We start from the raw sequence: 27,940 nt of genomic DNA, 5'->3' as shown, positions 1-27,940 counted from the left end.
CTGTTTCTTTGGCTAGATCTTCCACTTTGTCTTAAACACTAAGTAACTGCAGGGCCTCAGGACTAAGTCCTTGATATCTTCTTACTTAAACTCATTCTTTTAGGTAACCTCATCCAGTCTTTTAACTTTAAATAAATATCTGATAATCCTGAGGATTCTCAAAGTTTGTTCCATCACTAAACATTCCCTTGAACTCGAGTTTACCAATTAGCATGTCTACTTGAATGTCAAACAGGGATCTCAAACTAAAACATTCAAACCTTGATTCTCTCTTCCAGACTTCCTCCTCCCTCAGCTGTATCCGTTTTAGTAAACAACAACACTATTCAAACAGTTGCTCAGGCCAAAAAACTCTGGAATCATCCTTGAGCCCTTTTTTCCTCTCTCATCCCGTATTTAATCCATTAGCAAATCTTGTTAGCACTATATCTAGTCTCTAATTACTTCTCACATGAACCTCCACAGACATCTCTTACTGAACTAATGCAACAGTCTTGTAAGTGATCTGTTTCCATTCTTGTCCCCACCACTCCACCACAATCTATTTATCACAAAGAGTGCAAGTAATCATTTTAACTCGTAAGTCACATCATGTCACTTGCCAGGGCAAATCTCCAATGGATTCCTATCACAATTAGAATTTTTAAAAATCTGACTATGGCACTAACCCCCAAGGTTCCTCTCTAATTTCATTCCTACTACAATCCCTCTCATGCATTCCATACCAGACACAGTGACCTCCTCTAACTCACCAGGCACTTTCCTATTCCAGGGCCTTTGCATGCTCTCACCCTTGCCTGCAAGATTCCTTTAAAAAAAAAAAAAAAATTCACAGGACCCTCTCGTTATTCACATCTCTCTATGCTCAAATGTCACCAAATCTCTCACCATGTATCTAAAACACTCCCAGACATTCTCTATCACCCTACTTTGCTTTACTTATTTTTTTCACATTTACTTATTTTTTACATTTTTTACATAATACATCAATTTATATATTGGTTAATTTTCTGATTCTGCAACTACTGGGTTGGCCAAAAACTTCGTTCGGGTTTGTCTGTTAAGATGTTATGGAAATGTAAGCTCCATGAGAGAGATTTCTGTTAGGTCCATCTAAAAAAAGGTGCCCAGTGTACAAAATATAATAAATGTTGAATTTTGAATAAATAATACATGAGTAGATAAATATATAAATCAAGAAATAAAATCTTTAATTACTTCAGTATTTTTCATGCAGCATTTTAATCTCTTTAGCTTGTTTTAACAAATACTTACACTACATTATGTAAGATAAACTTTTTTCTAAATTCTTAGTTCTTTTGTAGAGTGCTACACTGGTTAATATTCTACCTTTTGTCATTTGCTAGATGTTTTAATGAATATAAAGTATTTATAACTAAATATTAATTCAAAAGTACTTTACTTACCTTGCCTGACTGCAACCGTTGTATTCTTGAGTCACATACTTTCTTTACAAATAATAAGCTATTTATTTGATTTTTGATGGTGTTGATATCTAAAAACAAACAAATTGATTATGAGGTAGAAAGTGGCAATGTTACTTGTGAAATACTTTAAACATACACTTACTACAATTTAACATAATAACCAATGAATAGAGCAATTATTTTATTTAATAAAAGAAATAACTGGAAATTTTACAGTGAAATTATTTAATTAAAATTAAACCATGCCAATTATCTTTACTTTAGAGATAACTGCAATAATAAGAGTCTCATATTCAGAAAATTATTGTGCTTTAGTCTCAGCACATATTAGCATAATAAAAGTCAGATTTACTTAAAGTGAAAACAACTAATAGCATAAAATGACATTTAGGTAAATTAAAGTTCTGTGTGAAGACAGTAATCATTAAAGAAGTAAGACATTCTTATGCTTAAATAAATTATCAATACTTACCATCACCAGCTGTATCTAGAGATCGAAGATACTGTAATTCTTCTGCTGCTTTATCTCGGACTGCTTCTAGCTCTCCAATATTGTCACTCAATTTAATAATGTTCATAAAGGCCTCATAGTTGCAGTTAGAATCACGGATCTGAAAATAAAGTTTAAAATACAGATGGGAGGGAGACTCGCTTAAGTGAAAACAGAATCTTGAGTGCCTACCATGGGCCAGGCACAACTTTCCTCTATATCCCCTCTGTTTATAACAAAACAAAATGAAAATCTCTGTATTCTTGGTACTTAAATTCTCGTGGGTCACAGACTATTAACAAAGTAAGTAAGATATACAGCACACTACAAAGTAAAGAGCATGCTCAGAATGTCTGATAATAGCAAGGAAGCCATGACGGCTAGAGCTAAACTAAAGAAGTGTAGAAGAGTAATGGAGATCAGTGGTAATGCAGGGCAAATATGGTAGGGTTTAGTAAATATTTTGGCTTTCACTCTGAACGGAATAAATAGTTACTGGAGAGTTTTAAACAGAAGAGTGGCATTCTCTGACATAAATTTAACAGAATCACTGTAATGACATAAATAACTGTTATTTCACCTTTTTTCTCCAGCCACTTGCTATTTAAGAATAGGAATGGAGTAGAAGGTTAAGTTGGATTTAACCAGAGTGTGGTTTCACCAAGCAAATAATAAAGTGAGAGAGAGGAAGGTAGTTGAGGATGCTGTGAAGGAACGAATGACTATGACTGCCAACAAAATTTAAGCTAAGTGAAACAGTAAGGGGAGCTATGAAAAGGTAGCCAACTTGGGATACTGTCCACTCTAAACAAGGAGTCAAAGCACTGGGGATTGTGTAAGTCCAGAGCTATGAGGAAAAAAAAAAAAAAAAAGGCCAATAAGCACATGAAAAAATGCTCAAAATCATTAGTCATCAAGGATGTGCAAGTTAACCATAACAAAATGACAAGGCCAAATGTCTATCAGAATGTGGAGAGACCAAACTCTCAAACAGTGCGAGTGGAAGTACAAAATTATAACACAACTTTGTAGGACTACTTGGCAGTTTCTCTCACTTGGTATAAATTTTACTTCAATAATACAACAAGAAGTAGGTTTTTAAAGACCTGATTTTTCTAAGAATACATTAAGAAACAAGTAAGTAGCTGTTCACTTATCTGCTCTGGGCGGGGGGATAACAATATGAACCAATTAGGTACTCTATTCCACAGAGATAGGACTTAACATTAACTAGTTTGTCTTAAAAAGAAATAAAATATATATTTCGAGATGAATAATGCAAATCCGTCCACACTATTTTTAGAAATGACTTAAAAATTTTAAACTATTGTTGGGTAACATGAACACTTTATATAGAGAAGATATATGTTACTATTACACTGCTCTAAACTTTTCCTTTCAAATAGAAATAAACTATACAATTAGATATCATTAATATGAAATTTAACTGGGTGAAAGAGTAAGAACTGAGCTAATTTTAATCTTTATAATACCTACACACATAAAGGGTTTTCCACACAAAGAATGCCAAAAGTGTGCAAACCAGACAACAAAGTAGGCTAAAGATCCTTTATTGATATAAAGGATTTTCTCTTTTAAATATATTTTCTGATATTTTATAGCAAAGTACAAGAGTGATCAATTCTTGTTCATTAAATAATAAAAAGACCCACCCATCATACACAATAATAGTACCAGCCCAACTGTGGGGAGAACAAGTAAAAATTTGATGGTTTGAATTCTTTTTTGAGTATGTGTTAAGTCCCCCTAAAATATCTTTCCCATATAACTAATTATATACTTAATATAAGCTTAGCAAAAGAAAAATTGAAAACTAAAGAAAAATATAAATAGGAATAAAAATAATTCCTAACCTCATGAGTGAGAGATAACGATAACATTCTGGTAAACACGCATCCTTTTCTGTACTATAGGTAAGATTATACAGTACTGTACCCTGATTATTTAAGGTAAGTATACAATATCTATTTTTGTGTTACAAAAAAAATTTTTTTAATGTCATTTACTCTTACTTTATTACTCAAATGTTTTTAAATTTTACCCGTTTCTTACTTCTTAAAAATTCATTTTGTTACATAACCAATACTCCTTGTAAGTAAAGTGAAATATATAAACAAAAGAGAAAAATTAAAACTTTCAGGATCCTACCTCTCTATTAACATTTCAGTCAGTACACATCTTATCAGAATCATAGTCATTCATAAATATATAATTACTTATATATTTTTTAAAAGATTAGATATCTACACATACATCATTTTTAATTATGCTTTCACATAAAAATATACATATCTTTTCATATTCATAAAGATACACTACCATAATAATGGCGGCATAGTATTTTATTGTATCAATATGCCTAAATTATCCCTCTATGTGGGACAATTAAATTGCTTTCAATTTTTTAGTATTCCTTGCAACACTCATTAATGGCCTTAAATCGGATTGTTGCAAACTTGCTTATTAGCACTTTAGAATAAATTTCAGGAGTAGAATTCCTAAGCAAAGTGCATGTATTTTTTAAAGTTTTAATTAAGCGGATATGCATATTTTTAAAGCTCTTAGTAGAGCCTAGCAGGACTCTGAAGAAGCTGACAAAGGAAACGAAAAATCAAGTTCTGTGACCTCCATGAAAGGCTCTAGGAACATAAAGATAGTAAGATAATTTCTGTCTGCAGGTAACCCACCATCTGATGGGAGAGACAAACACTGCAACAGGAACAACAATAAAAAATGGCAAGTCTGATAATGGATATGGTTAAACAAAGAACAATCAAGTAGTTTCTTCCTAGGAAAGCTAGACTGAGTTAACAGAAGACACTGTGGGGAAGAAATTTCAGATTCAAAAAAATGAATCAAAGACCTAGAAGTATCTATCAAAGTATTCCCAGTAATAGCCCATTTACACTCTTCCTCAGCCATGAATTTATTGAGGAAAGCATATATAACCAGAAAAAAAAAAAAATTAGAGCTAGTAAACTTAATAACCACTAACCCTTTGATATATCTGACGAATAAGAAAACTGAGTTATCTAACTTATAGACATACTAAGCAACTTACAGAAACAAATTTAGAATAAAATGTAAAGTACATACTATTTAAGTAGTTCAGAACACAGTTGTATTTAACATCAAATAGCAGTTTTTAAAAATACTCATCATCTATACACACAGACAATAAAATATCCTTTTTTAAATTTAAATAAGTAGAAACAGCACCAAAATTGTAAGGAAGATTACCTTATCAACAAACTTTCTTACAGAGAATTTGGCTAGTACATTCAACACATAAGCAAACAGAAATACTGAAAATATAAAGATTATATTTAGATGTATTTTTACTTAATTTCTTGAATAAATTATTGCTTAATCATCCTGACCTCCAAATCATATTTGTACATTTTAAAAAACTGTTTTAAAAACAAGAGCTGTAATTTTACAAAGTACATACCATCCATATGATATATTGATTAATATAATCAGGATCACTGAGTTGATTTATTAATGGAAGAAGAATTCCTCGTGCAAGGATTTCCTGGACAAAAATTTTAAAACACAAAAACAAACTTAATCTAATATACTTCTCAAATCAATAGCACAATGTAAATTTCCTAACACAATGCTGTTACTTAAGAAAGGTAAGGTACACGTAAAAGTAAAACTTGATAAGTGACATGATTTTACAAAAAGATGAGCTAGTATACCTCAGTTAAATGAGATGAAGCCACCTATATCAACTTGGATACATGGCCACAATGATAAGTAGAGTTGAGTGAAAAAAAGCAAAAGGATACCTCTAATATGTTAGCATTTATACTCATTTCTAAAAGGCAAAACACGACACTATAAGTGCTTATGGGTTCCTACATCTAAGTTAAAAGTATAAAAACAAAAAAGAAAAGGAAAAGATACCAATCTTAGAATAGTGATTGCCTTCAAGGGAGGGACAGAGCAACTACAGCAAAATATTAACAGTGGTTAAATCTGGGTTGTTGGTACATAAATGTCTACTGTATTATTCTCTATACCTGTCTGAGTTTGAAATTTACCTAATAGAAGATAATAAAAATAAAATAACATGTTAAAACAATTACTCAACATTCTTTAGAATATACCTTCCCATTCTTTGCAGCTGTTTATGCTCCTACCTATTAAGATTCTGCCTCTCCTTCAAGGACTGAGTACAGAATTAATTTTCCAATTAAATAAACCCTGATCATTCCAGCTGAACACTTTTTCACTTATATGCTTAAAATACACTAATGCCCTGTATTTAAGCCATTTATCACATACCATTCTCTATATAATTTTCTATCTTCTACTTCTCTAATACACTACAGCTCTTCAGGAACTTTTTGTATATGAGTGAGATTAGTTAATCTATTGATTTATCTATCTTCAAAAATATTTAGCCTCTTCTTCTCAAGGTCATTGTCTTAAACATGGCTGGAATTTGATAAATATTAAATGATGGAAATGAAGAAACTAAGAATTCAGTCCTGATTCTACTAAGACAATATTTTTACCTGTTATTACTCTTCAGTCCTTTATGCCTGTGATATCTAAATTTATGAAATATCATTTCTTATGAATACTGGAGAGGCTAAATAGCTACAAGTTTAACAGGATGTTTCACTTTTCTAAGTAAAGGACCAATTTATTTATTTATTCCTTTCCAGATCTCTAATTTATCTGTGCCATTTTCTGGTGTAAGTTCACAGAAGGTAGCCTTCACTTTATTTTCCTTTAGAGAAATACATTATTTAAATTCTACTTTTGTAAGTTGTACAAGTCTTTTGACAACTTTTCCCCCATGATGAATTCATATTTCCAAAAGGCACTAAATGGAGGCTCCAGTAACTTTCTGAAATCTCTTTTGAGACATCGTACAGTCTCAAAGTAGAAGAAATTGTTTATTCTTTCAAGGTTAGCTTTAACTCTAACTTCTTAAAAATTATATTTATTTATATAATCCCTTCCTTCAAATTATGTATCTGACCACAGAAGCTCACATTTTAAAATGTACTTTGTAAGGAGAAAATTCACAAACAAAAAAGTATTTTTTGAAAGTTTCTTTTCAAAGTGAGAGAAAAAAACATGTGGACAAAATTTTTGAATAATTCTAGTGCTTCTTATTAGTTAATGCAAACAGTCAATATGTCTCAGAAAACTACGCTGATCTCCTAATTTGCCTCATGAAAGGGTTTGGTTAGTCAAGATGTAATCATATGACTCAACAATTCCTCTACAGGTTCTAGTGAGAGCTCTAAATATTCCAAAATATGTATCAATTTCCAGATAATTTTCATATACTTTAAGACAAGCACCAGCTGCCAAATATGAAGGCTCAAAAGATAGAGTCATTGAGGCCATGAATCGCTAAATCAATAAAACACGGTAATGGAAGAAAGGAGAAGTAATTAAACAGCAATTATCTCAGTCAAATACTGTGATCTGTACAATCCATACAAAGGATCCATATAAAGGAAAGAACTAAGAACTCTCTAAACTGTTATTTAATCTGAACAAAATGTCTTTTGGGAAAACCTAGATTTAACTATCAACAAAAGAAAACTGATAAAGAACTACCAAGTTAAAAGAAAAACAAACTGATTGCAGTGCTCTAACAATTATACTCAACTCAATTAGACTCAAGCAAAGATAAATATTGGTCTAAAAGAACAATCTATGGCAAAACATATTTGCTCTTTAAACTGTCCTACTTATTTTAAACTATAACCCCATGTAACAAGACTCATCTTCATTCCTGTCTCGTAAAAGTCAATTTAATCTTTAAGGAGCAGCAGTAGCATGTCCACCACAGCCAGCAAGAAGGACAAACAGGTTTCCTTTTGCATTAAACCCAATTCTCTGATTGGGTATGTGCTATGTGGCAGGTACTGTGATAACCACTAAGTACATAATCATGATAAATACAAAATATGGCCCCTGTCTTTATAGGACTTAGGATTCTACTGGGGGAAAGAGGCATCAAGCAAGTAAATGCAACAACCAAATTATCATTTTAAAATATGGTAAATGTTATGAAGGAAAACAGTACTTACCTACGCTAATAGGGAATTATGAGGGGGCTTTTAGATTGGAGGCCTTTCTGAGGAAGTGAGATATGTGGAACAAATACAATTTAGCCAAGAGAAGGAGAATCATTCTAAGCAGATGAAAAAGAGTACGAGACAGCCCTATGGTGGGGAGAAATGGCACTTCTGGAGAAGCCAATGTAGTTGGAACATAGTGACGGCATGGCATGAAGGCCAGAGAAGTAAACAAAGCCACATCGTGCACAGTCTTATTGTAAGCCTTTTAAAAGGACTTGAGATTTAAAACATTTGCTGGATAGTTATTACTGGGATGAAGAAAAGACATAAAAGGTAGACAGGATTTGGAGGCAAGAATAAGATTTCCATCTTGGGCATTTAAAGTTTAAAAGGGCTGTGAATCAATCAAATAGTGACTTTAGTGGGCAGCTGGTCAGAGTGGCCTAGAGCTCAGAAGGGAAGTCTGGACTAAAGACATAAATTTTTATTAGCATTTGGCTGGTGTTTAAAGCCATAGGAATGGATGAGCAAGAAGAGGGCTCAGAACTGAACAACTTGGATATTTAAAAGTTAAGCAGAAGAGGAATTAAAGCATATAAAGGTGACTGAAAAAGAGACCAGCGGAGGAGAAAAAGAGAAGACAGTAATGACATGGAACCCAAGAAAAGACAGAGTTTCAAGAAGGAAAACATGGCCAGCCATGTGAAATGCTGCTGAGATACTGCCTAACAGTGGCTATCTGGAGTACCAGGCAGACAAAGACTCTGCTGCCAAATAATCAGCATGAATGAGTATGATGACTGATTAGCAGTATCTTCCTTCAGTGGTAGATGTGAATCTAGTGATAGACATGCCAGATATTTACCTCCCTTGATAATGACTAGCCCAAATAATTGGTCTTCACTATATATAATCTATCAGACTCTTCCCATCAAAATCAAGCATTTTCTTCTCACTTCACTTCCCTACCTGAGAAGTGCACTGAACTCAAGTTAGAGAGCTATTAGGAAATCGATACTGCTTAAATAACAAACAAGCATTAAAAAACAACAAACACCTTAGGAATTGGTGTATCTGTTCTGCAGAATGGTAGACTAAAGAGATCATAAGCTTTCATTTTTAGAAAAATTAGAAACTTCAATTTTACCCCTTCAGTCAGGGTAAGGGCTAATGTTAGCATTAGCTAGCATTTCTCAATCATAACCAGTAGCCAAAGCCAAAATGTTATTCCTTTACATGTGTACAAAGAATTTTACTCCAAAGGTTTATACCCAGGGAATAAATGAGTCCGAGACTACTGTTCTCATCTGACTTAACTTATTTTCCAATGACGAGAAGTAGAAACTTAGCTACCCAGGTTTTTTTGAAAGTTTCTATCCAGAAGTGTTACTTTAGTCAGCCTAATTTAAGTAAATTTATAGGTGAAGCTATATTAAAGAAAATTTAAAACATATCTTTGTTATAACCAAAAATCCAAGTATCTAACTCTAACTCAGGCAGTTTTCAAGGTGTCATCCAGGAACCTCTGGGGCGTAGGGGGAGACAAGCATACAGTGATATTTTCAAAAAGGAACATGATGGTGTGATGATACCATTAATGGAATGTGGGCTTGTGTATTTCTGTGTTCCAAAATTTCTTAGTTTTAATTTACAATACAATAAATAGTGATAGATAAAGCCCACATAAACAGAAGCTCTTTGGGGTCCTCGATAATTTTTAAGAGCGTAACAGGGTCCTGGGACAAAAATTTTAATAATTACTACTCTAAGTTTCTTTACAGCCATGTATTTTGTATGAGCTTAGGCTTACCCTGACAAAGTATCGCATGATCTTGTTCTGGAAATCTCCAGGAGGTAGCAATAAATATAATAAGACCTCACACAAATCCCTTAGGAATCCTAGAAATAAAAGAAGTAGCTATAACAACATTAGAAAATACGAAGTCTCCACCTACTCTTGATATAAAACACAAATAGAGGTAGAAATAAGCAGTTTCCTGATTATACCAGCTTATTACCTTAGTAATCAGTATTCACTAAAAATCCCTTTATTGTTCTCCAAATAGCAACTATTCATTAATCAAACTAATACATATTTTTTATTCTGCCCAATCCTATCCCACATTTTGAATTGTTGAGAAACTTCAATTACAAAAGTGTTTTCCCCAAAAAGTTTTAGTTGTACCATGTATTCTATACTTCTACCACACATCTTTGCATACTTAAAAGTTATTTGCACATTTAAAAATACACTTGAAATTATTTTTTCAGGAAAGAACTTCCACTATCTTGGCAGGTAATAACAAGAAGAGTATGTGCTTCTATTGGGTTGGCCAAAATGTTCGTTTGGGTTTTTCTGTAACATTATGGAAAAACCCGAGCGAACATTTTGGCCAAGCCAATATTTTACTGATTGAGGAGGGCTTGATTTACATAAAAGGACTGTACATTATTATATCTATTTCTTACATTTAGTTATTTCATATTAGTGCTAATGAAGTAGCAGTTAAGAACTGAATTGCACAATAAATATAAAAAGGAAAGAAGGAAAAAGGGAAAAAGCGGAAAGGAAGGCAAAGAAATAAAAAAGCTGAGCACATTTTAAAAAAATCTAAGAAAACAATTTCCACAACTAGAAATGCATTTCTGAATTGTTCATATGCTGACACTTCCCGGGAATATAATTATTGGGTCAGAATGAACTTTTTGGCCAACGCAAAAAAGAGCTAGTCAAAAAAATGTGCCAAGTAGCACAGTCTCCTAGTCGTTGTAAAACTAGGAAAAGACAACATCCTCAGCTAAAGCTCATCGGGTCTGACCTCTCAAAAAGAAAAGTGCATTCAACTCTCTAAATTTCATTTGAAATATTATAATCATTCCCTTAGGAAATATTTAGGGTAACAGGTGTACTCTTGAAATAGAAATAATAAATTCAAGGGGAAGATAAATTACTATAGATCAAAAAAAGTAAATTTATAATTATAAAATGTTTCAGTTTGCTGTATTTTAAAAGATGACGAAAGAGGTACTCTTTAATTGCCATCTTTAAATTTTAAAGATGACCTTAAAAAAAGAAAAAAGAATCTGGAAACTACTTTTAAGAGTTAAAAAATACAATAAAGTGAATAGCAACAGTGTCTTTACTATGCTGCCTGTCCTGTAAGAATAATTTCACTCTTAGATTTTACGCTTATATTTATTTGTTCACTGATTCTGCTAACTTGTCTCCAACCAATGTGAACAGTTACTGTTCTCAAAAAAGTTAAACTGAAAAGAAAACCTTCTTCATCTTTGGGAGATGTGCACACTAGGTCACGGCAAACATCCTTCTCCATTTCAACTTCAACTTCAAAGAAGGTATCTACAAGATCTTCTGCTGTACCTAGACAAAGAAGGAACAGTTCAAGACATACAGAATAACAAAGAAAAACAGGCTTAAAAATCCTAATTTTCAAAGGGGATAAAGATATTACCTTTTACTTGATCATCTTTCTCTGTTATCTTCTGTTGAGCCTTTCTGAATACTCGTAGGTGTGTGCCAAAATCATCTACAATGCGTGTAGTAAAATAAGGTTGCCAGTCTATTTCTTTTGACCTTACAAAAAACACATGACATAAAAGCATTACATAAATGCTTTTTTTAATCAAAAAATAAGTTTATTTAATGACTACTGAAAGACAACATGATTATCAAAGAGACTGAATTTATTTATACTGAGATTTTACTCATTTAACCACTATTACATCTTAGCATTCCCTTTCAAAAGACCCAGTTTATCAAATCTACTTAAACCGTCGAACAATATTCTTTGAAGTATTTTATGTGCCAAAGCTTAAAGGTACTAACTAAATGCTTAAAATAAATAAGAGAAAAGACAACAGGTATATTATGCAATTTCTCATCCCAGACATAACAATATATTAGGAATTCAGAATGTTTTTGCTTGCTTTTAAAAGAGCAGTTGAGATATTTCTTGGTTCCTTCTGAACCCTTTCTGAATTCTCCACATTCTTCCTTTTAGTTATACGGTCCAAGTTTTGAACCAAATACCTTTCGTATGAGCCTGACTGGTTTCTGTTTGCATATACAAACACTTAAAAACTTAACTATTTGAAATAACTACAGTCACATGGAAATGGTGTAAAGAGTAATGTAAAATACTTACCCATGAAAAAGGTGATTACTAAGTTTATTAAGTTACCTAGTACTCTTATCTCAAAAGCAACAGACCTCAACAAACATCGCTAATTTAGTAAACCAGCGAAACAGATAACAAATACAACAGATAAAACCAGATTATACATCTCCTTGGATTAAGTGATATTTTTAAACAAACATGTTATTCAATGCTGTTTTCCTTAAGTTAGCACTAAAATTAATTCACCCCTTTAGGAACATACCAAATAAATAGAAGATAAAGAGGCTACTCATGAAGATGATAGACAATGGGGGAGGAAAAAAAAGTTACAATAATTCATTATGCTAATTCACCATACATGTATAATAAAGAAGCTAGTGAATAAGTTGACTTGATTACTGTCTTTTGAGAAAAAACTTTTAAATGTGGTAATGGCATTGAGGAATATAACAGATGGCTATTTTCAAACAAAAACATAAATTATTAACACTCATGATTTTTAATGCACAATTATGATTTTGTTATACACATGGAAAGAAAGCATAAATTATAAGTACATGAATACAAACAATTTAACAAAAATAAATGTAACCTGAGCTCTGGGATCTGAGGAGGGGTTACCATTACTTAGTATGTAAGAGCCATGTATATAAGCATACACTAAACTTGGTAACAATACTCAGTCTCAACATAAAATCTAAAATAAACACTTAAACCTAGAGGTCCCTAGAGTCTCTTTTTGTCCTTATTTTAAAAAGAAAAGCACAATCTGTGTAAGCATCTTTCAAAACTCTTTACATGAATATTTGTACAAAATCATCCAAACCTGAAAATTTTATAAGAACAAAATTTACTTGGTATAGGCCATTAGCTCATTTAATCCATAAAAGGTTCATTCTAACAAATTTAGAAGAAAGCAGAACACATAATCTTTCAAATTACATATGTTCTGTTTCATGGTACAGTGCTATTTATAGAATTTACTGAAATTTTCAAACAAAACAAAATTTATTAATTTTAGAAGGCATTTTAAAACCTATCTCAATTCATTATGGAGGATGTAATGACATTTAAAATGACCGAAAGTTAACAAGTAATGCAAATACATAAAAATTATTTTAAGTATTAAATACAGATTTCTACTTTCAATATACAAATACATTGAGGGTGGGGAAAACAGGGAACACAGTATTTCATATTCTCTATCCAAGGTCATCATTTTCCCTCTGCTTGACTCATTTACCCTGAATACATGCAAATCTATTGTAAATCTCAACTCAAAGGAACTGTTCTAGGTTAGGAAGATAAGAACAACAGTAGTACATGGCTTCCCATTTATATAATTAGGAAAATATCTACTAACAATTTCTAGTAGTATTTGTCTTAAAATTTGAAAATATTTTGGTGACAGTGAAGTACTTTCTAAAATTATGGTATATGATTAATATGTAATAAATGGAATATAAATATAAATTTAAAAATCATTCAATTTATGTAATAGCCACACTTCCTTCTATTGATCCACAGGTAGTTTTCTATTAAAGCTCTTAATATTATTTATTCTTAAATTATGCCTACAGTCAAAGCTCTTTTTTCACTATGTTTAAAATATTCCCCCACATGACTGTTAGTAAAAACACCTGGACTATTACACAATGAATCCTATTATCTACACTTTCATTTTATTATTACTTAGAGGCTTTCATTTCTTGAATTTAAAAATGAGAGCATACTTCCTATATGACCAAGAGAATAAGGGATATATTCAACCCCACCCTGAGAATATACAATTTATATTAGGCCCTTGAAGCTTATATATCTTGATAGAATGCTTGTAAGAATTACGATGGTTAACTAGGAATGCAAATAAGCAATGAAGTCTTAATTAAAGAACAAAAGGAAAAGTCAAACTACCAAGTGTAGCTCTCTGAATATATGTGGCATGCCTTATCTTCATCTCTAACACCATCATCTTATTCCTGGCCTTTTCATTGATCTCCCACATCCACTCTAGTCTACCCTCCATTCTATTTTCCATACAGCAGCCAGAGTGATCTTTTTAAAAATACAAATATGATGATACAAAACAAGAGCTGTAAAAACCCTTTCATGACTCTCCGATCATGCACAGCTGGGACCCTGCTTACTTCCTCATCATCTGTCCCACTGTCCTTCCTTTTCTGTTCTGTGTTTACCTCAGTGCCTCTGGACAGACTATTCCTTCTGCCAAGTCTGCTCACCCTGTACACTCTCCATAAATTTACCTTCTCTCCCCCACATTCCTTTGACAATTCTCACTTATACTTTAGAGTTCATCTAAAATGTCAATTCCACACGGCACTCTTCGTTGACCCTCACCCTTTGCCTTATTCCTTCGGACTAGGTCTGGATCTCTGGTTACATATTCTCATAGCAGCACATTTTTCACTTTTTATAGCACTTACAACCTGCAGTTAAATAATTCAACTGCTGAGATAAAAATCTCAGGAAGTCAGGGATTTTGTCTGTTTTATTCCACTATGTTTTATTCACTAGTGGTGTTCCCCAATGGCTAAATAATATGTTAAACACTGGAGGCACTTGATACATACTGATTTACTGATTTCTCTTTCAGGGTCAGAGCACTGTTAATAGGTGCTTGGAGAATGGCCACATGAACCACATACAGCAACTGCTTCTGTACTCCTTAAACTTCTGAAATAGGACATATATTGAGGAGCTCTTTTTGAGTCTCTAAACCCCAAAGCTACTTAATGCTAATGCCAAAAAAAGGCAATGAATGTCCCAAATCTGTGGGCTGAGACTGAGATTACATAAATTGCTTCACTGGGGCCATCTATTCTAAGCAGCATACAGCTCATCATCAGTAACACAAAAAACACATCAAAATCAACTAAATACTTTTGTAAAGAGAACTGGACTGAATACATGTCCTTGATTCAAGTAAAAGATACACCATGTCATTAGTTGTGAAATTCAGTAAGTCACGGCACCTTCCATGGTTTTTCTCTAGGGACACTTACAGCTTTAAGAATCTATGATTAACTACATACCTATCCCAACCCACACACACATACACACACACACACACGCAGGAACACAGTACATGGAAAAGTGGTAATCGGTAAGTAAATCGAAATATTTGATCAAAAGAAGGAATCACGAATGTATTTCATTTTAACTTAAATCATATAAATCTTTCAGTGTAAGACTAAGATAAGACCTTTTGATTAATGTTTTGCTAAGTGTTATTAACGTGGCCTTCGTCTTGAATAAACCATTCTCACATTGAGGAAGTTATGGTTTCCAGTTTCTTTTAAATGGCATAACAACTAACGACATCTGTGAACAAATCCAAATGCAGAGTAAGAGTCTTTCAAGGCTTTTCACCAACATTTTATAGTTGTCTTTTACACACCTAATTCTACTGTGATCTATTTAGCAACTAGCTGAGTAAATTCCAAAGCAAGTGACCTCGTTTTCATAGGAACTACCCTGTCATACTCATATTCTTCAATCTATGTAGAAGTAAATTAAATTATATGATTATAATAAAAAGTATAAGCAGGGTACACAGGTTCAGAAACAAATACAACTTCCTTTTTTAACACACTCAGTTGTCCTCCTCCTCTAAAGCATCCATGCTCAGCTCATACCACAAGACAATTATATCAGACTTTCTGTGCCCAGGAATTGATACCTAACTTCTGATAAGTTTAAAAGTCAAAAGGTAGGGACAGAAGTGGACAAAAGTACTAGAATGTAGTCTATTAGCTTAGCTTTAATGCTAAGGGCATGAGTCAGTATGTCTTACAAAGGGAATGGAGAATAACTGGCTAACAAAAGAGAATTTCTATTACAGTAGTACAGAACTGTACTACTTGGTACCCTTCCAAAAATAGCTTACAATTTTTTTTGACGATACCCACACACAGAAATAAGTAGAAGTTAGTTAAGTGCTATGTCGTAAGTCAAAAAAGATTAATTAAAGAGGCCACATTATAAAAATATTTTGATGAATGACTAGTATTTAAACGGGGTAAAGAAGGATATAGGAACAGGCAAAAGAGGGAAATGAGCAAGGCCTATGCAAGAGTCATCATGTAGACCTGCCTAACTAAAGAGGTGGGTGACCATTTGGCAGTAGAGGCAATCTTCACACACTGGGCAGAATACTGCCCAGGAAAAGGTCCTTTATGTCAAAATGATAAAAGTAAAAACTGATTTTCCCACAGAAACAATCCTATAATAAATGTTACGTTCCTGATGCTATATTATTTTTTCACAGAAATGACTACTAAGACCTTATTTTAAAACAATGAGAATGACACAGTAGGGACCTCCCTGGCGGTCCAGTGGTTAAGACTATGCACTTCCAATGCAGGGGGCATGGGTTCGATCCCTGGATGGGTAACTAAAGATCCCACGTGCCGTGTGGCGCAGCCAATAAATAAACTAATTAATTAATTAATTAAATTTAATAAAAAAGAATGACACAGTATACTGTATACTGCATAGTATGTATGTACGTATATGTATGTATGTGTGTATGTATATATATATATATATATATATATATATATACATACACACACAAACACATACACACACACATGCATATATAGAGACTTTTTAAATGTGTATTAATCAATAAGGGTGATATAATAACCAACCGCATAAAATTAGAATAATATGTATTAATCTCCTATATGAGGTCTTTTATTTACCTTCTAATTACAAAATTCAGACATTTAAAAAAAATCATTAGCATAGTAAAATTCCTATACTAATGATTCCTAGTTTTTCTGGGTAGATTTTGACAAGCATCTCTGAAGACATTTTGAGAAGTTTTATTCCACAAGAGGATTTTTAGATCACTGACTCAGACATCTTTTGCTGAAAGTGGGTGTCCTATCTGTGAAAGAAAAAATTCCTTCCTTGAGTCACGGAATCAGACAGTAACTTCCCCCTCAGACTTCAATATTATAAAGGATATACTCTTTAAAATACATAAACCTTTACATGTTTCCACCCTTCAAGAGTCCTTGAGGGAGTACGTTGTTAGCGTCAAAAGCTTCAGCCTAAAATTGAATTTGAGCAATATTTTAAAAGCACAGAATTGTAAACTTGCTCCTAAATGCATTAAAAAATTACCCCTTCTTCCAGTCTCAATTTGCTCATATTATAAATACTTCACGTTACCATAACCACCTCCCTAGAGCACCTTTGTTTCCCTTTTAAAATCTACTTTAAGGATGAAGTTATAAGGATTGAGTATAAAATAATGAAACTGAACTTACATTAAATTTACTATTACTCTCTACCATAATCCTTAAAAATATATGGAGAATTACTCTTTCATGCGAGCTAAATTAGCAACCACACGAGGTAACAAGTTTCATTACTTCATGGTTACTAATCTGTCTGCTCCCTTCCCTTGGCTGCACTGTTGTATGCTGAAGTGGGAGAGCCAAATGTGCACATCTCTCTCCTAACTCCACATTCAGTGACTTCACACTGACAGCTTAAAATCAACCATGGTGGGACTATTTACACTTCACAAAACTGAAAGTAGTCGACTTATAAAACTACAAATTTATTGTTTTCAGTATTCAATACAGAATAGTACTAGTTTGGATAATCAAATAAAAATTTTTAAAGTTTCATTGATACAAGACTTTTAACTACAGAGAAAAGATTGGTCTAGTAAATATCTTTCACATTTGAAGTCTTGCATCCTTTCTGACCATGCAGAAATACAATAAAAGGTTTAAATAAAGTTTATCATCACCCTACTCTAAGATCTCCTATCAGTAAAACAACAGACTAGAGGAGTACTTTAATCCCAAACTAAATTAAATCTAATTAGCAACCCCACACACTATAAAAAATAACTCCCCAAATGGTATTCAAAATGTGGGGTGTGATAGAGAATGTGAGTGAGTGTTTTGAAGAGGAAGTATGAGTGAAAACAAACAAATCAAGATTAGTACCAACCATACTAGGGAATCTCAGTCTTTTAGAACTGAAAGAGATCCGAAATAATTACCACAAACCCCTATAATTACAGAGCCAAAACTTAAATTACTTATTCTAGATTATATAGTTATTGAGATCAAGGCTTTGTTTAAAACAAAAATAAAAACAAAAAACAAACAACAACAAAAAAAACCAGGGTTCCTAACTTTCAATTTGGTGTTTTCTCTGCTATACTTTAACACAAAACCTTCTGACTCATAAACGTTATAAACAAATTGGTAGAAATGGAGAAAAATTTAGGCATGCAGTTTTATATAACCATAGTAAAGGAAATGGTATTTAGTGCACTACAACTCCACCTAAGAAATCCATCCAGTTCTACATCCTGTGCCCCAATGCTTCAAAGAGGTCAAGGATGCAGAACTTTTAAAGAACTTGGATCTTCAAATATAAAGAAAAACTTAGATAGAGGAACACACATGAAGCACACTCACCTATTTTAGGGGTTGAGTATAAAGAACACAGAGCTGGAAGCCTTAATCAAGCTACAGGAAAAGAAAAAAAATAACCTGGGGCTAACTGTGAATCTTCTTAAGTATAATGTTAAGTATTAAAAATTAAATTCATGCTATTAAGTATTTTAATAAATAAGGTTTTCAGTAAAATTTACCTGATAAATGAAAAATTCCTAGACCCAACAGTGAAATATATTAAATTTTGTGGGAAAAAATTACCAAGGAAGTCATAAATGGAAACTCGATTAACAATAATTTATTGAGTATTCACTACCTTATCATGTACAAAACACTATATTTAAGCATTAGTTTCAAGATAACTTCCCAAGGAAATAAAGATTCAGTGGCTACCTATACAAAACATGTCATCTACAGTTGAAAAACGGTTTCTTTTATTTATGTGTTGACAAGAATATTAAAAACAGAGAAACAGGAAAATGAATTTAGTTGCAAAAAGTTATCCTGGATATTTTTATTGCTGAGCACCAAATGTGTCTGTCTTGGGCTATAAGAATAATACATGCCCGTTTTGTAAAATGTAATTTCCTTCTTTAGATTTTCTGTATCAGCTATCAATTAGCCTTAAAACCACAATCCAAAGATCACTGTTAATATTTTAGTGTTTTTTCTTTTAGTCTCTTTGCTGTGCTTACATACTTACAATTTTTTACACAGCTAAAATCATATAGTGTACACTACTTTGTGTGCTTTTTATTCTAATGTATTTCCTACTTCGTTAATACTACCTCTTAATATTTTAATGTATGCAAATCTATGTATTCCAGGGATCAGCAAACTCTTTCTCTAAAAGAGCCAATTAGCAACTATTTTAGGCTTTGCATGCCACATCATCTCAGTCAACTCTTGCCACTGTAGCACAAAAGCAGCCATGGACAAAATGCAAACAAATGAGCACGACTGTCCAATAACACTGTACTTACAAAACCAGGCAGCAGTACAGTACACTCAATAATAAAATGACAAATAACCTAATTTTAAAATAGGGAAAGGATCTGACATTCTCTATATACAAATGACTAATTTGCACATGAAAAGATGCTCGACATCGTTAGCTATCAAGGAAATGCAAATCAAAACCATCATGAAATACCGCTTCACACCCACTAGGATGGCTATAATCAAAAAGACAGACAATAACAAGTACAGTCAAGGATGTGGAGAAATTGGAACCCTCATACATTGTTGGTGGTAATGTGTAGCCACTCTTTAAAAGTTTGCAGTTCCTCAAAAGGTTAAACAGAGTTATCATACGACCAGAAACTCTACCCCTAGGTGTACATCTAAAAGAAATGAGAACATTAAGTCCACACAAAAACATGTACATGAGTGCTCACAGTAGCATTCTTTATAAAATCCAAAAGACAGACGCAACCCTACTGTTTGCCAACTGATGAATGGATAAACAAAATGTGGTGTATCCGTACAATGGAAAATTATTCAGCAATAAGAAGCAATAAGTAATAATATATGCTACAACAAGGATGAACCTTGAAAACATTACACTAAGTGAAAGAAGCCAGTCACTAAAGACCACATTTTTTTTTTTTAATTTATTTATTTTTGGCTGTGTTGGGTCTTCGTTTCTGTGCGAGGGCTTTCTCTAGCTGCGGCAAGCGGGGGCCACTCTTCATCGCATTGCACGGGCCTCTCACTGTCGCGGCCTCTCTTGTTGCGGAGCACAGGCTCCAGACGCGCAGGCTCAGTAGTTGTGGCTCACGGGCCCAGCTGCTCCGCGGCATGTGGGATCTTCCCAGACCAGGGCTCGAACCCGTGTCCCCTGCACTGGCAGGCAGACTCTCAACCACTGCGCCACCAGGGAAGCCCAAGACCACATATTGTATTATTTCATTCATGTAAAATGTCCAAATGCATAGAGAGAAAAAGTATATAATTGACTGCCTAGAGCTAGAAGCTTTGTGGGGGATATGGGGAGAGACTGATAGCGGATATCAGGTCCCCTTGCGGGGTCACTAAAATGTTCTTAGGGCTTCCTTGGTGGCGCAGTGGTTGAGAATCCACCTGCCAATGCAGGGGACACGGGTTGAATCCCTGGTCCGGGAAGATCCCACATGGCACGGAGCAACTAAGCCCATGAGCCACAACTACTGAGCCTGTGCTCTAGAGCCCACAAGCCAGAACTACTGAGTCCACATGCTGCAACTACTGAAGCCCGCCACGCCTGGAGCCCATGCTCTGCAGCAAGAGAAGCCACCGCAGTGAGAAGCCTGCACACTGCAAGGAAGAGTAGCCCCGGCTCGCCACAACTAGAGAAAGCCTGCACGCAGCAACGAAGACCCAACACAGCCAAAAATAAATTAATTAATTGAATAAATTTATTTTTTAAAAAAAGTTCTTAAATTGACTGTGATGAAGGCTGCACAACTCTGTGAATATACTGAAAGCCAATGACTTTAAGTGGGTGAACTGTACAGTATATGAACTATAAAAATATACAGTTAACCACCCCTGGTCTATTCTATAGATATAAAAACTTTAACTTTTTCTCCCCTTCTAAATATTTAGATGGTTCCTAATTCTTTTTGCATCTTTCTGATTAACATCTCTTTTGAGCTAAGTTTTCAAATGGAAAAGAATATAAAATGACAAGAGTATAAAACTTCACTGTTGCAAATGTCCATTACTGTCCATTATTGTACTTGCCTTTTGGACAAGTCTAGGAACATACGATTTATATTTCTATGGCAAAAGGGAGTGAGAAAAATGGAAACCTTTCAAAACAAACTAAAATCAAGCAGGACCCTTGGGACCTTCCCTAGACAGATCCCACCACCACCACCATCATGTCTTCCACCTGCCTCTTGTCTGTGGAAAAACTTCAGGCAAAGAATAAATTTAATCAAAGAAATGAGAAAATACAGAAACAAAGGAAAATAGTCAAACAGGACAAAATAATAATAGTTCAGTCCTTAAACAAAGTCAAGGACCTTTAGTTCCTCCTCAAGGGCTACAGATAATATTGAGCCGTATCCTTTGAGCTGTTTTACAGATATTAAAACCCCCTCCAGGTGGAAAAAGTTAACTACATGATGACCAGACTGTAGCCATGACATAAGCTGCTCCATCTTACACAATTCTAAGAACTGACCTCAAGGAAATGGGAACAAACTGACCCTGGAACTGAAGATTCACTGTACTTAAAGCAATCAAGATGATGCCAATCAGACCACCTCATGACCAATTTCAAGATGACTATCAGAGCTTACTATGCTGCTCTGCACAAAGCCCCCTCCCCTCTGCCTATACACCCCTGAAACTCCCTTTTAAAAGCTCTTGTCCCCTGATCAGCAATGGGGAGTTGGCTTCTGGACATGAGTCCACCTTCTCCCCAGGTTGCCAGCCTCCTGAATAAAACAACCTTTCCTTTCCAACCAAAATTTGTCTCTCAAGCTGCGAGCAGTGGGACCTGAGTTCAGTAGCAAAACCCCCTGTCATTCCAGGAACAGTGATCCCATCAGCATCAGAACCACTGAATCTCAGAACCTACATATCCGTATGTCCTTCCACCATGGGAAAACCCTTCAGGAAGGAACACAGTAGCATTAGAATATATCTCCTTTCCACTAACCCTAGGGTTCAGAGGAACAGATGTGTAGAGTTAGTAACCACATTTCACTTTTGAGAACAGCAAGGTTCCTTGGTCACCTGGACCTCCTCACACACTGACCTTATCCCCCTTCTGAGAACTGTGCTCAGATTATTCCTTTTGCCTAACATGTCCTTTATCCCTCTCTCTCCATCTCAATACACCCATTCTTGAAGTCCAGTTTTGGCCTCAATCCACATGAGGTCTTGATCAGTGACTCTGGTCCATTCTATCTCTAGATGAAATCCTCTAAATGCCACACAAATCACCACTTTATTTCTCTCCATTTCATGTGCTTTAATTTTGTTTCCCTTTCCCCTCAAAAAAAAAAAAAAAAATAGAGCTAAGAAGACAAGGTCAAAGAATCTGTGTATATATCCTAGGAATGTAACAAATAACAAAAACAACAATAATAACAAAGAGGTTAACATTCACTGAACACATACTATGTGCCAGATCCTATGATGTTTTACATGCACTTTTCCCCCATATAATCATTACAACAATCCAATGAGAAAATTACCCCATTTTACTGATGCAGAGATTTAGGCACAGAAAAGTCAAATAACTTGCTCAAAAAGTCATTTATTGGTTGACAAATACTTTATGAAATATTTCATGCACATCATCTCGTTTGCCCCTCACAACTCAGAGTTTGCTACAAGTTCAGCATCACTGTTGTACAGAGTTATTAAGAAATTTTCTTTTAAGTACACTGTAACTTAATGGTTCAGGTAGGATTATAATACAAATCTCCCAGGGCTTTCTATCCTATATCATACTATCTTATTTGAAGAGAGAATAAAAATACATGGGTTATCACAGATTCATCTGCTAAAGCTCCAGCTTAATTTATGCCCAGGTTCCACAGAGAACTCGAGTGCTATGGGAAGGTTTCCTTCCCTAAACTGTTACTAGAATAACAGGTACTAATGTTAGTATGAGGTGTTATCATTACAAAGTACTCTCTCACATACGATGTCATTTAATCCTAACAACAACCTGATAAGCAGACATAGGTTATCACTAGACCCAAAGAACTTATGTTTTTTACCCATTCAAGGTCATAGAACTTAATAAATAATAGAGCTAAAGCTCAAAACCAGAACTTCACACTCTAAGTATATCCTTTTCTTCCTGTTATATCTCAAAATGAGTATTTTGTTTTATGTTGATATTCTGTAATTGTTTCCCCAAGCTGATGAATAAATATGAACGCTAGAATCTGGTGGTTCTAAATCTTTTCTGGGTTCATAGGCCCTTTTTGAAAATAAAATCTATGGAATCACTCAATAGGAAAAAAACACAGACAATTTTGCATACACCTTCAGGGCTTCATGGGCTGTTGGTTAAGAACCCTATGCAAGATTGTAATTTGAAGGAGAGAAGTGATAACTTATGCTTCACAGGGCACAGCAGACAAGAATAAGAATTTTTAAAGTATTTGAGTGATTATAACCAGACAATTTTCTTGATACTCACGTTGGAAATAGTCAAGGAGCCTCTGTGAAGACATACATTTTAGTAGTAACAGAAAAAGCCAATGAAGGACAAAAATAAAGTCATTCACAGAAAAGGCACAAACAATAACTGAGCTTTACTGTATGCTACAGGTTTTACATCATATTGTTTTTTAGCCTGAAAGCAGCCTCAAAAGTAGCTTATTATCAGCTTTTTACAAATAAGGAAACTAAAGCTCAAGAGAGGCTGATTAATTTGCCCAAAAACGTAAGACCAATGAACAAGCAAAGATATGAATTCATATCAGTCTAGTATGGAAGAAACCTGGCTCTTCCTGTAATCACCCAAATATTTAGCTTGAAAGCACAGAATATTAAAGAAGGGGGAAAAAAAAAACTTATGACAGGAAGTTTAAAGAAAAGGTGGTTATAAGATCAAAAACAGGGAAAGCATTGCAATGATAGGAAAGAAAGGTGAGAGAAACTAAGATGAATAATCTAGATCATAATATATCTGGTAGGGAGTGGAGGAAAGAATACTAACTATTAAGAACAATCTGATTCTAAGTCTTGCTCTGCCCCCAACTCAACAGATAATCCTAGACTTAATCGCTTAATCTTTCTGGAATTTAGCTTCCTTGTCTGTGAAATTATGGATGTTGGACGGCATAAAAAACTTCTAAATTCCTTCACAACTTTGAAAACATTTTCACAAGGATTATTTTCATTACATTCCACTGAGCAGGAATTTTGCTTTATTCACTGCTGTATCCGCAGCACCTAGCTGGTACAAAATATTAGTTGAATGAATAGATGAATTTGATCATGACAATAACCCTGTGAGGAATGCAGTACTGGGCAGGTATTTATTAGGCTTATTTCACATGTGAGAAAAACCAAGATCCAAAAAATTTTTAATACTTGCTCACAGTACCACAGCTAAATGGTAGAGCAGGATACAAACTCAAGTCTTCCAATTACTAGTTCAAAGTTCTTTCTAGGTCTAAAATTTTTTATATTTTCATATACTCTTAAGCAGTCAGACACAAGAATAATGAACTCTTCTTATTCCCACTCTTCCAAAGGGGGAAAAAAATCATTAGTATGGTGTTACCGTAAAAAGCAGTGAATGACCGATTCAGAAGAATGATCTTAAAAAATACCTAACACACAATAATGCTACATATATGAAATAAGGAGATAAAATCCAATTTCTGACTTCTTTGATTATACTTTATTATATTTTCTGTGTTCCACAGTAAGTCTGCACTCCTAATTATGGCTGGCTACTTTACAATGTTTGCTGTTAATCATAAGGGAGAAGGAGCTCAAATCTAAGTAAGGTTAAAATTCAAACCATGAAACTTACTGCAGGCCTCCTCAGTGACCTCAGGCTGAGGAACTCACCTCACACTCTAAAGCTTAAGATCAACTGAATTATAGAAGAAAAAGTCTGGATAGGGCAGCATGAGCTAGAAATATCTATGTGAACAGAGATGGAAACAAAGTAACAGCCCTAGGGCAAAGCTCTATTCTCCAAGACTCTCAAAAGTACAAAAGTGTATTTCAAGAACCTAAGTAGGGAAGAAGAGGGGTTGGCTGGAGAATAACACCTTCAGATTTGAGAGTGTACTCGTGGCATAACAATGCAGCCTCCTGCCTTGAGGCCACAGGCTCATAGGAAAATCACTCTGTGTACTGGGTAGCAAACTCTTTTATTTAAGAAAAAAAAAAAAATTGTAAATTCACCCAAAGATAGAATCCTTTCTTTCAAAAATAAATAATTTCTGCATATGAAATGCGCCCCCCCAAATCAAGCAGTTTAAATACAAGGATATAGACCAAAATATTTTGTCATATGGGAGGCAGTATGTAAGGGGTGTTTGTAAAGTGAGAATTTTTGTATATCTCAGAAAAGTTTCTTAAAGGAAACTCATTAAAATACACTTCTCTTCTGAAAATAAACAAATAAACTGAATACGTATTCTCCACTGACTTATGCTCCTTTGGTTTCTTCTTCCTCTAAGAGGACTCCATTAGGTATGTGCCAAAAGTGAGCAGTTATGCTGAACTATTTTCAGAGCACTTGAATAAAACAGAGTATCTGGGGTGACTTTGGAATCTCAGTGAGCCCCAGTCTATGCTGCACCCGGAACCGCCGCCATGGCCATGTACAAGGTGGTGCTGATCCCACACAGGAAAAGCACAGAGAACCTGTAGAACGGCTTCAGTGGCTGGAGCAAAGCCAACAGGAGCCCAGGAGGCATGAGGAGGTGAAGCACCACATGTAGGCGCTACAGGATGCTGGCTATGAGTTTGACATCTGCTTCACCATGGTGCAGGAGAAAGCAATTTGGATCTTCTGGACAGCACTGGATGCCAATGACCAAGTGTGGCCGCCAATAGTGAGGACTTGACTTCAATAAAGCAGAAACTGCTGCCAAGCATGACGAAACCCAGGTAAAGATCTGGACACGCTATTATGTCCTGCCACCTCCTATGAAGCTCAATCATCCCTTCTACAGCAACATCAATAAAGACTGAGGTATGCAGACTTCACTGAAGATCAGCTACCCTCCTGTGAGAGTCTGAAGGACACTATTGCCAGAGCTCTGCCCTTCTGGAATGAAAAAATAGTTCCCCAGATGGAGGAAGGGAAGGGGGTACTGAATACAGCCCACGGCAATAGCCTTCAGGGCACTGTCAACCCTCTGGAGGGTCTCTCTGAAGAGGCTACTGTGGAGCTGCACCTGCCCACTGGTAGTCCCACTGTCTATGAACTGGACAAGAACTTGAAGTCCATCAAGCCCATGGAGTTCCTGGGAAATGAAGAGCCCATGTGTGAAGTCATGGAGGCTGTGGCTGCCCAGGGCAAGGCCAAGAAGAGAAGGCAAGCGAGCAGGCTACTTTCCCAAGGACGCCCCCCTCCTATCCCATTCCTCTGCACCTCTTCCCTGCACATGTCTGTGGGCATCTTAAGTTGTAGCTCCAGATGCGGATCAGTGGCTCCCAATTTTCTTTTAGCCATTTTGTCTCTTGCTCCCACTCCCTTCATACAATCCAGTCAGAACAGCACCTATGGGGCAAGGGGTCCTCAGTCCAAGTCAAGGGAAGACTTATTCAAGAGGGTGGAGAGGAAGTAACTCTGGGACTTTTTGCTAGTGCTTTGTTTATTACTAAGGCCCTGCTTGAGTAGAAGATAGGCAAGAACCATGCTAAGATGTGATGAATGAGGAGGAACAAGAGAGCTTATTTGTGTTCCCAAAAGCTAATCCTGTACTATTCTGTAGTCAGGTGACTGTCTGGGAGGCTCTAGTCATTCCAGTAGAAGATGAATGTAACCTGCATTCAAACAAACATTTCCTCCATTACACCAGAGGAACTCGCTCCAGAAGATTAGGATCAATCCTGAATGTTTAAGTGTTGCATTTACTTTTACAAAAAATATATATATAAAATACATATATGTTGTGTCTATATTCATACATATTATATATATTTCATATATTATTTATATATTAATATTAAAAATACCAACAACAACAAAAACCTTCTGGGGATTTTAGTGGTGGTTGACAGAAAACAAACCACTCCTTACACCAATATGAGATAAGCTCCCTGACTCCTAAGGTATAGAACTTCACCCTGTTGTACGTTTCAGAACCCCTCCCCTGCCTTATTGTTTTACGGCCATAAAATACCTCTAGATCATGTCCAAGCATGTCTTTCACTGTGTCAGATTTCTGAATCATGTTCCAGTTGTTTGGCGCTGCCACTTGGCCCAGTACTCATTTTGAGCATAACTGTACTAAATCATATTTCCAGAACAGTGTAATAAAGGAGTGATATGCAACTAAAAACAAAATAAAACAGAACAAGAGTATCTGGATAAGAGGGGAAAAAAGTACTATCAGTTAAGTGGCATGAAAGACTCTGAACAGTCACATGATTGGACAACTGGACCCTGAGGAAGAAACGGACATACAGACTAAGAGAACAGGGATTAGTCAAGATAAACATTCTGTAAATGTAAAGGAGTAAAGGTTTTTATGGCTCTAGTTCTATAATCTAGGAGTTATCCCACAATAATAATCTACTGTTCTACTTACCTTGTAATAATCAATTTTCTCCTTCCATTTAAAAGTTATTTTCCCTATTGATACAAACAATATTTAAATTTTTCTGCATAAATACAATGCAGTGACCT

General features: G+C 34.9%; 1 protein-coding gene and 1 pseudogene across 8 annotated transcripts in view; one reads left to right on the top strand and one right to left on the bottom strand.

Moving 5' to 3' along the window:
• SNX13 (sorting nexin 13) overlaps positions 1 to 27,940 on the bottom strand; it is a 152,177-nt gene that overhangs the window by 63,988 nt on the left and 60,249 nt on the right. For 6 of the 7 annotated variants that reach the window (XM_082398218.1, XM_082398215.1, XM_082398213.1 and 3 more), the window contains 6 exons: positions 11,489 to 11,610; positions 11,296 to 11,397; positions 9,826 to 9,914; positions 5,411 to 5,494; positions 1,921 to 2,059; positions 1,428 to 1,516 (listed from right to left, as the gene is read on the bottom strand). In XM_082398218.1, the coding sequence (XP_082254344.1) occupies positions 1,428 to 1,516; positions 1,921 to 2,059; positions 5,411 to 5,494; positions 9,826 to 9,914; positions 11,296 to 11,397; positions 11,489 to 11,610 (625 nt within the window). Of the gene's footprint in view, positions 1 to 1,427; positions 1,517 to 1,920; positions 2,060 to 5,410; positions 5,495 to 9,825; positions 9,915 to 11,295; positions 11,398 to 11,488; positions 11,611 to 27,940 lie in introns of those variants that run through there. The other variant, XM_082398219.1, reaches the window with a different exon arrangement.
• On the top strand, positions 11,617 to 27,936 carry LOC309631704 (phosphoglycerate mutase 1 pseudogene; annotated as a pseudogene). The gene has a single exon. The product of its transcript is annotated as a phosphoglycerate mutase 1 pseudogene (transcript).

This window comes from Balaenoptera borealis, assembly GCF_965194805.1.
Source record: "Balaenoptera borealis genome assembly, chromosome: 7".
In the NCBI taxonomy this organism is placed as follows: domain Eukaryota; kingdom Metazoa; phylum Chordata; class Mammalia; order Artiodactyla; family Balaenopteridae; genus Balaenoptera; species Balaenoptera borealis.
This window is presented reverse-complemented; position numbering and strand designations above follow the sequence as displayed.